This window comes from Dipodomys spectabilis, unplaced genomic scaffold, assembly GCF_019054845.1.
Source record: "Dipodomys spectabilis isolate Male_0828 unplaced genomic scaffold, ASM1905484v1 ptg000266l, whole genome shotgun sequence".
NCBI classification, from domain to species: domain Eukaryota; kingdom Metazoa; phylum Chordata; class Mammalia; order Rodentia; family Heteromyidae; genus Dipodomys; species Dipodomys spectabilis.
In genome coordinates, this window is record NW_024870943.1 from 2450014 (window position 1) to 2460768 (window position 10755).

The 10755-nt window shown below is 58.0% G+C and overlaps 1 protein-coding gene across 1 annotated transcript; it reads left to right on the forward strand.

Annotated features, from left to right (window-relative positions):
• Nucleotides 1-1938: 1938 nt before the first annotated feature.
• On the forward strand, nt 1939-10040 carry Syt3 (synaptotagmin 3). Its single transcript, XM_042700145.1, has 9 exons — nt 1939-2109; nt 2888-3419; nt 4928-5300; nt 5432-5650; nt 7907-8027; nt 8263-8434; nt 8534-8666; nt 8829-8897; nt 9507-10040. Exons 1-8 carry the CDS (start codon nt 1959-1961, stop codon nt 8892-8894), a joined length of 1767 nt encoding a protein of 588 aa, XP_042556079.1. The 5' UTR covers nt 1939-1958; the 3' UTR covers nt 8895-8897; nt 9507-10040.
• Nucleotides 10041-10755: the final 715 nt, after the last annotated feature.

Genomic DNA, 10755 nt, shown 5'->3' on the forward strand with positions numbered 1-10755 from the left:
CCAGGGCTGTGGCGCCTCAGTCCCGGGCACTCTCCCTCCTTCTCCGCTGCAGCCTCGCGATTTTGGCTTTCGGGATGCAGGTTCGGAGGGGTGGAAGGAGGGGGTGCAGGGGGAGGAGCTGCGGACCTGCGGCAGGGGCGGGGAGAAGCCGCGCGGGGCCGGTGCGGGCGGGCGCGCGGGGCTGCGGCGGCAGCGGCGGCGGCGGCTCCGGGTGAGTCCGCCCCTCCCCTCCCCTCTCTCCTCCCCTTCTCTCCCCTTCTCTCCCCTCCTCCTCCTCGACCCCACGAGGGGGGGGGGCGGCGCGGGGAAGTGGGGGTCGGTGCCGCGGCGCGTGGACCTGGGGCTGGGGAGGGGGCTCTGTGGTGTTCGCGGCCGCCCGGGCGAGGGGCGCACGGCCCCGGGAAGCGGGGGTTCGACACACCTGGATGTACCCCATCTCCTCCCATCCATCCCCACAACCCGGACGTCGTCCACTCATTCCTCCAACCCGAAGTATTTGGGACTCTGTGGCCTTTCGAGGTCCTGGACGCTGTCCCCTATTTTCCTGCAGCATCTTGGGACCCTGGCATCTTAACACCCCCCCCTCCCCGCGCCCCAACCTGCAAAAAAATCCCATCCTCTCTGCAGCCTGGAGGGGCAGTTAAGGACTTCAACTCCCATCAGCCCTTGCGGCATAGGGTCTGTGAAGCCTCAGCGGCAAGAGCGCACTGCCTACCGGGAATTGTAGTCCTTAAGCATTCCCCGGAGGTGGGAGGGGGCGGCCGGACCACTCGCCTCCTCTCGGGGGTCGTCTGGGGTCGGGCAGCCGGCGGGAGGAGGGCAGGATGGGTGGCTCGGGCTGAGTTTTTCCTCTCGGCTTCGGTCCATCAGATCAGAGCCCGCACCCCCCCCCCTCCCGCGTGTGGGGACCGGTCCACCCCGCTGGTCTGCCCTGCAGCCCCCATGGGCCGCCGCCCGCCGCCGCCTCGGCTGGCGCCCAGGACGAGGCGGGGATAAGCGCGGTGAGTCCGCCGGTGCCCGCGGTGCCCAGCACACCTGCCCGTCCCCACCTGCCCGCCCCCACCTGCCCTCTGCGTCCTCGGTCTGGCTCCAAACCCGGGCCCTGCCTCTCTCCTCCCCAGTCGGCCTCCCCCCTGCACCGCCCAGCCCCCTCCTAGGGCTGCCAGGGATCCAGGCCGGGGTCCGGCTGTCTGTCCTTCCATCTGTCCTGGGTTTCTGCTCCCGTCCACCCTGTGCTTACTTCCTACCACTTGCACAGCCGGCTGTTGGTGCATCCTGCTCCCTTACACAGCCTTCCATCCCAAATCTCAATGTCTGACTTCCTTCTGTCTGTTGGTCTCTCTCCAGTTCACCTCATCCTGCACCTCCATACCTACCCACTTCTCTCTCCCTCCTCCTCCTCCTGCCCCTGTCCTCCCCAGCCTGGTGCCTTCCCCTAAGCTCCGTGTCCCTGCTATCCTAGCTGCCTCCTGCTTTTCCCTGCCCCAGCCCCTGCTGCCTGTGGCCAGCTCCACCACCTCCTCCAGGGAGCCAGCCCTGACTACCCCTCTCCAGGTCTTGCTTGCTGGTTGGTGTTTGCTTTTCTTTGCTCTTCTCCTTTATTGGGCTGTGTACACCAGAAGCTGGGTGGCTCCACTCCCCTGCATCTGGGGCAGCCAGCCCAAGGCCTGCAGTTGGCCCTCAATGAATATTAGTTGGGTGAATGAATGAATGAGTGTCCGTCCCTGAATTTTGTCCCCCCCCCACTGGTGCACCTCTAATTTTTGTCCCCTTACCTATCTGCTCCTTTATTGGTCCATCCTGATTCTGCCCCTTTGCTGGCCTTCCCTCACTCAGCCTGCCTGCCTGTCCTCTACCCTTCTTCAGCACCCCTGTACCCCTGCCCACCTGTTCCCCCCATTCCTGTCCCCCTCCTTACCTTTCCCCACCTCTCCCTAGCACGGGACCCCAGGGCCACCATGTCTGGAGACTACGAGGATGGCCTCTGCCGACGGGCCCTCATGCTGGCTTCAGACCTGTGTGCTCGCGTCCGGGATGCTGACACCAGCGACAGGTGCCAGGAGTTCAATGAACTGCGAATCCGAGGCTACCCCCGGGGCCCTGATGCAGGTCTGCACCCCACCCTTCAGGTTCCAACAGCCGCCCCCGCACTCCAATAGCATGATAGACAAGACTCGAAGAATTCGGCTTTCCATTTCATTTGGTACCAGATCCACTTAGAGTCCTGCCTCCATCCTGCTTGCTGCTACCTTATCTCCAAAACTCCTAAGTGGAAAGAGCCTTGTGTTCAACCTGACCCCTGACCTTTGGAGTTGTTCCTTGTGGACCCCCAACTATGACCTCTTCAGGAGTCTTTGAGACTCTTGCATAACTAGAGTTTGCTAACTTGAGCCCCAGACCATAATCCTTCTACTGATATTTTCCATATATCCAGGATAACAGGTGCATACCACCATGCCTGACTTACTAACTGAGATAGGGTCTTACTAACATTGCTACCTGATCTGGCTTTGAAACACGACCCTCAGTTTTCAGCTTCCTGAGTAGCTAGGATTACAGGTGTGAGCCACTGGCACCTGGCTTATCAGCCTCATTTTCAACAGGGGAAACTGAGGCTCAGAAGGGTGAAGAGACTTGTGCAAGATCCGAGGGCCAGAAAGCAGCAGACTGCTTCTCAGAGCTGCAGGTGTGGTCAGTGGTAGAGTGACTGCCTCACAGGGGCAAGGCCCTGAGTTCAAACCCCAGGACTATCCAAAACCAAAATGGCTATATAGAAACACCTCTTTCCAAGGGGTGGAGAGCTCAGATTGAGTCCTGCATTCAGAGTGCTTAGGTAGAAGATGCACTCTGACCCTTCCTGACCCCAGGCCCCTCTCCTTCTCTCTAGACATTTCTGTGAGCCTGCTGTCTGTCATCGTGACCTTCTGTGGCATCGTCCTCCTAGGGGTCTCTCTCTTCGTGTCTTGGAAGCTGTGCTGGGTGCCCTGGCGGGACAAGGGTGGCTCTGCAGTGGGTGGTGGCCCACTGCGTAAGGACCTGAGCCCCGGGGTTGGGCTGGCTGGCCTGGTGGGTAGTGGTGGGCACCACCTGGGGTCTGGCCTGGGTGACCACCCTCTGCTTGGCGTCCCCCCTCACCATGCCCACGCGGTCCACCATCCGCCCTTCGCTGAGCTGCTGGAGCCGGGCAGCCTGGGTGGCTCTGAGCCCCCTGAACCTTCTTACCTGGATATGGACTCGTACCCAGAGGCCGCCGCCGCCGCCGCTATGGTGGCCGCTGGGGTCAAGCCGAGCCAGACATCTCCAGAGCTGCCCTCCGAGACTGGGGCAGGGTCGGGGCTGCTCCTGCTGCCCCCCAGTGGAGGGGGCCTGCCCAGCGCACAGTCGCACCACCAAGTCACAAGCCTGGCGCCTACCACCAGGTGAGAGGGGGCCCCCCGGGTTGGGGGACCACCCCACTTCTGCTCCTCTTCTGTGGCAGCTTTTCGCCCAAGCCTCATCTGAGTCCTAGGTCAGGAAGATTTTGGAGTTTTGACTTTGGGTTCCAAGAGAATGAGGCTGGCACCCCAGACTTTTGAACCTTTAAGGATAAAGATGGGGATCCAGACTCCTAGGACTTAAACTGGGGTGGTGGTGCTGGAGGCCTTGATTCTTGAGTCTAGAGACAGGAAGGAGCTGCGGACAAAAATCCAGGGTCAGAAACATCAAGGAGACTAACGATGAGATTCCCAAATGCCCATGGCCTTTTGCTCTAAGCGAGGCTCAGCTGTGGAGGCCTGGGCTCGGCTCAGTCGTTCATTCGTCTTTACTTATCTGCATGGACTGAGTACCAGCTGAGCTTGAGGAAGGCACCCAGACCCCCTAGACTTGACCCTCAGAGCTGCCCACTTCAAGAGTGGCCTGGAGAGACAGGAAGGTGGCATGGGGGACAGCAGGGTCCCTCAGAACTCCTGGTTCTAGGCTAGGAGGAGGCCCAGGACTTCCCAGAGGAGGAGGCTTAGGTGGACAAGGAGGCAGCAGTGAGACCCCACCCCAGGGCACAGAGGCTAAAGGAAGACATCATATGTGGAAGGAGACCGCGGTGCATTGTGGGCAAAGACCATGGTGCTCCCTGGGAGGACAGCATGGTGTACTGGGAGACCCACCAGGAGTTATGGGGCTTTGAAAACACGTTTGAAAACAGAGAATTTGGGTTTTTTTGTTTTTTGTTTTTTGGTCCAGTTGTGGGTCCTGAACTCTGGGCCTGGACGCTGTCCCTCAGCTCTTCAGCTCAAGGCTAGCGCTCTACCACTTGAGCCACAGCGCCACTTCTGGCTTTTTTCTTTTTGCTTATGTGGTGCTGAGGAATCGAACCCAGGGCCTCATGCATGCAAGGCAAGCGCTCTACCACTGAGCCACCTTCCCAGCCCTGAAAACAGAGAATTTGGGAACGGGGCTTGCAGATGCCAGGCCACTCCAGAATGAGTGATTTTGTCTGAGGCACTGGGGAACTACGGGAGGCGGGGGAGACTCAAAGAGGGAGAGGAAGGGATTCTGCTGTGTGTGTTGAAGGTCCCCCATTGGGCTACATGGGTGATCGAGAGGGAGCGGCTAGAGGCTGAGACTCCAGGCAGGAGCAGAGAGGCTCAGCCTGGCAACAAGGGACAGGTTGTAGAGATTTGTGGACCCCACCATCCCCCAGAGGACCAAAGAGCAGGTGCTCTGTGACACCAGTGACCCAGAGTAGCTTCGAGGGATGGTGCCACTGCAGGTCTAGGGAGCTTAGACAGGGTGGGTGCAGATGGGGAAACTGAGGCATGAGTGTCTTGTTCAGGCCAAGGAGATTTGTGATCACCTGGCTGGACATTGAAGAAGAGGCAGGAAAGTCCACAGGTGCCCGGATGCAGACAGAGATTGAGGTGCACTGACCTCAGTTTGGTTCCCTCCACAGGTACCCAGCTCTGCCCCGGCCCCTCACCCAGCACACGCTGACAACGCAGCCGGAGCCAAGCAGCGAGGAGCGGCCGCCAGCCCTGCCCTTGCCCCTGCCCGGAGGCGAGGAAAAGGCCAAACTCATCGGGCAGATTAAGCCAGAGTTGTACCAGGGCACAGGCCCCGGCGGCCGCAGGGGCGGAGGCTCTGGAGAGGGGGGAAACCCCTGTGGCCGCATCAGCTTTGCCCTGCGGTACCTCTATGGCTCCGACCAGCTTGTCGTGCGGGTCCTTCAGGCCCTGGACCTCCCAGCCAAGGACTCCAATGGCTTCTCCGACCCTTACGTCAAGATCTACCTGCTGCCCGACCGCAAGAAGAAGTTCCAGACCAAGGTCTGAGGGGAGAGGGCTGGGATCCGGACCCTTGGTCTGAGGCTGGGGCCTGAGCATAGATTCCCAGGGTGCTGGCTGGGGAAATAAGGGGGAGGTTCATGATGTCTGTTCCCCTCTCACCTCCCCCCCAGGTGCATAGGAAGACCCTGAACCCCGTGTTCAATGAGACGTTCCAGTTCTCTGTGCCCCTGGCCGAGCTGGCCCAGCGCAAGCTGCACTTCAGCGTCTATGACTTCGACCGCTTCTCACGGCATGACCTCATCGGCCAGGTGGTGCTGGACAACCTCCTGGAGCTGGCCGAGCAGCCCCCCGACCGCCCACTCTGGAGGGACATCATTGAGGGTGGCTCGGTCAGTGGCACCCTCTCTGGACTCTCCCCTTCCCGGGGCCTGAGCCCATTGGTTTTGAGCCCTGGGACCTTGTAGAATCTTAACACTTTGTCTCTAGACTTTCTAAACCCTGTGTTCAGAGAATATGGCTTCCTTCCCACATATAATCAGGAGTGGAGGAGGAGGCCAGGTGTTATGGATCATGCCTGTAATCCCAGCTTTTTGGGAGGCAGAGATCACCACTAATATGTGGACATAATTGTGTGTGTGTGTGTGTGTGTGAGAGAGAGAGAGAGAGAGAGAGAGATCTCAGCTACATAGGAAGTTTAGATAGGAGGATCGAGGTCCAGGCTGACCCAAGGAAAAAAATGTTGGCCCATTCCCTAAATAACCAAAACAAAAAGGATGAGCGTGTGGCTCAAGTGTAGAACACCTTGCTTAGCAAGCACAAGAAGAAAAACAAAAAGGAATGGCGTGGAGAGGGAAGTGGGGGAGCTCTTGTCTTTCCCAGCTCAGACCTGGATCTCAGACTCTCCACTTCATTTTACTTATTGATTTAGTTAGTTATTTGCTGGCACTGGAGATTGAACCCAGGTCCTCACACACACTAGGCGAGCACTCTCCCACAGAGCCACACTCCCAGCCCTTTCATTTTTATTTTGTCTGTACTGATCTGCACCGATGCGGCTCCTTTTTCCTCCACTGTCCAAATAGCTGGGATTGCAAGCAGGTACCACCATTCTGGCTCCAGATTCCTGACTTCTGAACCTCTCTTCACATCTCCTGGCTTCCATTTGCAGCTCTGTGACTCCAGCTGGCTGGCTTCTCTCAGCAGCCTCCCGATTTTCCCTCCTCTCCCGGCGCACCAGGCTTGAACGCCTTCATCTCGCAAATACCTGGCATTTAAACGTGTTCATATTCCCTCCTGTTTCTTCACCATCCCCGACCCCAAGCCCTGGCAGGCCTCAGACACACCAGGATCCCCAATTCTCCCCACCCCCAGCCCCAGTTCTCCCAGAGTCTAGATCCAGCCCCTGCCCAGCCTGACTCCCACGTTCCTATTAGGTGCCCAGAGCCTTTGAAGCCTCAACCTCACACTCCCGCTCCTTAGCCATGGATTTCCCAGCATTATAGTTCCCTGCCAGGAAGCCATGACTGAGGTCCAGAGAGGTCTGGCTCTGAGCCTCAGTTTTCCCACCTGCCAGTGACCTGGGTGAAGTATCTGCCTGTAACTTTTGTAAATACCCCAAGGCTTATCTCTGGGGTGTAGAAGAACTTCCTTCCGGGCCACCTCCACAGCTCCTGTCTGTCTCCGCCCCCCCCCCCCCCCCCGCCTTCTTGCTGCCCCACCAAGTGTCCCCCAGGGACCATCTTGTCTCCTACTTGTGCCCTCTTCTCACTTCCTCTGGCCTTCACAACCTAAGGCCTTTCCCCACTCCTTCCTTCATTTACTCATCCACTCTCCCCATTCATTCATTCATCCCTTTCTCCCTTCCTTCATTGACTCCCTCCACTGCATTCATTCACCCACTCCTTCACTTATTCATCCACTCCATTATTCATTCATGCTCTCCTTTACTCACTGATGAGTCATTTGTTTATTTGCTCGTCCGTCAGTTCATTCATTCCTTCATTCATGCACTCACGTGCCCATTCACCCATTCACGAATGCCTTCTCTTCCTCTTCTACTCCCATCCCCCTGTCATTCATCCATTCAAGGCCATTCATTCTTCCAACCCGACAGTCCTCAGGAGCTTGCGTTCCCGGGAGTCACAGTTGGTGCTGTGGGGCACACAGGGCAACTCCAGGGGACGCAGTGTGGCAGGGGCCCGGTCAGCATGTGTGTGTGGGGGGGGGGGAACAGGGGCCCCTCTGAGGCTGTGTGGCACAGGTTCCCACTGGCTCTGGCCACTGCTTCCCCTGGGCATCCCGGAAGGCAGAGCCTCTCCCTCCAGGCACCATCCTATTTTGGGTGCACCTCCTGCCTTTTCTACAGCTGTCTCCTTGAATCTCATGTGGTCCCAGGGTCTCCTTCTCTAGGTCTCTGTCTCCACCCTCTTTCTCTTTCTCCATCTGTCTGTCTCTCTCCCCTCCGCACCCCACACCCACATCTGTTGTTTTCCTTAGGCTTTGATAGACTTGGGCAGCTGTGGCCTGGGAGTTTCCTGGCCCTGGCCAGTGACTGGAGCACTGGGTGTCAGGGAGGAGGCTGGGGGCCAGAGAGGGAGGAAGCGGGGTGGGGGACTGGCACTGCTGACCCTATTCCCCAATGGCAGGAAAAGGCAGATCTTGGGGAGCTCAACTTCTCACTCTGCTACCTCCCCACCGCCGGGCGCCTCACAGTGACCATCATCAAAGCCTCCAACCTCAAAGCGATGGACCTCACTGGCTTCTCAGGTGAGCTGCAGGGAGGAGGCTGGGGTGTGAGGGAGGAGCCTTGGGCCTGGAGCCCCGGGTCTGAGGGAGTAGGCTGGGGTCTAGACTCCTGGGTCTGAGGGAGGAGGGCTGGAGTCCAGATCCTGGGTCTGAGGGAAGAGGCTAGACCTGGACCCCTGGGTCTGAGGGAGGAGGCTGGCCCTGGACCCCTGGGTCTGAGGGAGGAGGTCACTGTACCACCCCTCTCCTGTCCCAGATCCCTATGTAAAGGCCTCTCTGATCAGTGAGGGTCGACGTCTGAAGAAGCGGAAAACCTCCATCAAAAAGAACACCTTGAACCCCACGTACAACGAGGCGCTGGTGTTCGATGTGGCCCCCGAGAGCGTGGAGAACGTGGGGCTCAGCATCGCCGTGGTGGACTACGACTGGTGGGCCTTGGCCTGGGGGGCAGCAGGGGGCCCCACCTTGGCCTGGGGGAATGTGGGGGGGGCCCACCGACTCTTGGTAACCTTCCTCCGCCCCCACAGCATCGGGCACAACGAGGTGATCGGCGTGTGCCGCGTGGGCCCCGAGGCGGCCGACCCCCACGGCCGGGAGCACTGGGCTGAGATGCTGGCCAACCCGCGCAAGCCAGTGGAGCACTGGCACCAGCTGGTGGAGGTGAGTGCCTTGAGGGCTGGGCACGTGCCCACCCTGGCTGTCACCCAACCTCTGGCTGTCCGTTCCTCCGCTGAGACTGAGTGGAGAAGGCCGATCCCTTTCCTATTGAGGGAATGGTCAATTTGACTCCCACTCCCGAACCTTTTGGATTTCCTCCTTCAGGAAAAGACCCTGACCAGCTTCACAAAAGGCAGCAAAGGACTATCAGAGAAAGAGAACTCAGAGTGAGGGGTAAGGAGCCCAGATTGGGAGGGGGAGAGGCCCTGGACCTCTGGGTCTGAGGGAGAACACTGAGGCCTGAACCCCTGGGTCAGGAGGAGGAGGCTGGAGCTTGGAATGCTGGGTCTGAGGGAAGAAACTAGGGTCTGGAATCCTAGATCTGAGTGAGAAGGCTGGGGTCTAGAATCCTGATCTGAGGGAAGAGGCTGGGGTCTGAACCCCTGTGTCTGAGGGAGGAGGTTAGGGTCTGGACTCCTGGATGAGGAAGAAGCTAGAGACTGGATCTTTGGGTCTGAGGGTGGAGGCTGGGGTCTGGATCTCTGGGACTGAGGGAAGAGGCTAGGGTCTGGATCTCTAGGACTGAGGGAGGAGACTGGGGTCTGGATCTCTGGGATTGAGGGAGGAGGCTGGGGTCTAAATCTCTGGTCTGAGGGAGGAGGCTGGGTCTGGATCTCTGAGACTGAGGGAGGAGGCTGGGGTCTGAATCTCTGGTCTGAGGGAGGAGGCTGGGGTCTGGATTTCTGGGACTGAGGGAGGAGGCTGGGGCCCAGCCCAGCATGTTTCTCCCTGTGAAGCCATCACTCCCTTCCTCTGATCTCTCCTCTTCTGCCCATTGTGCAGGTCTGGCCTAGGCTGGGGATTGAACCAGGGCCCCTGATGACCCCATCCCTTCCTGCCCGGACCGTAAACTCATCTCCTCGAAGCCATAGTGTCCGAGCCGCCGGTGCAGGCAGCCCTGGGCCTGCGCTCCTCCCCGCTGGAGGTGTGCAGGCGGGTGGGAGGCTGCTGGACCCAGGCCCCTGTTTCAGGGTGGGGGGCATTCAGCCTCCACTGTTTGTCTTCTGTTCCCTGGGGTTCCCCCACAAGGCAAGGGGCCATGCATGTCTGGGGGACCCCCTCTCCCTAAATCCTCTGTCGGTCTCTGTCTTTTTACTGTTGTCCAAGACTTGGTGTCCTGACCCTGGTTCTCGCCGTGAATGTCACTGGGCCAATCCTCTGTGTGACCCCAGACACACACACACACACACACACACACACACACACACACACACACACATCTGTATCCACCCCTGCGCACCATTCTGTAGTCCAGCCGATCCCCGCCCACTGCTGCTGCTGCTACTGATGCCAGAATAAACACTCTGTGGGCCTCAAGCTGCCTGGTCCTGCTTCTCTGTGACTGTATTATTATTATTATCATCATCATCATCATCATCATCATCATTATTGTGCTGCACACACATGTGTATGTGCTGGTTCTGGGGCTTGAACTCAGGGCCTGAGTCCCTTAGCCTTTTAGCTCAAGGCTGGTGCTCTACCACTTGAGCCATCCTTCCACTTCTGGCATTTTTTATATTTATTTTTTATTTCATCCCCCCCTCACCCCCTTAAAAAATTTCTTTTGTACTTCTGGATTTTTGCTGCTTAGCTCGAGATAAGAGTTTCGACCTGCCATCCTCAGATCTCTGGCCTCCTGAGATGACACCTGGCAGGCAGGACAAGATTTGGGCAACTTTGTGTCAGTCTGAGCTTTAGTTCTTAAAATTCTCTTTGCCAGTACCACTATAGTGTATAGGACCCCCCAAATGCCGCTGTGAATGAAGACTGCAGCACAGTAAGCCTTCAGGCAGGGTTGAATTGAGGTGTTAAGTGACTTTCACATTTGCCTTCCCTTTCGTAGACTTCCTTCTTAGACATGTCTTGCAGGAGTTATGCGCTGGCCTCTGAGCTCTAGGCTTGTAATGCTTCATTTATTAGGAAGCGTTTGGTTAAAAACAAAAATAAAACCCTAAATCAGGATTTCCAAGGGAAAGATTCAGAGAGGAAGATTTGTTGTGTTCCAGTAACAGATCTCCTGAAGACAGACAGT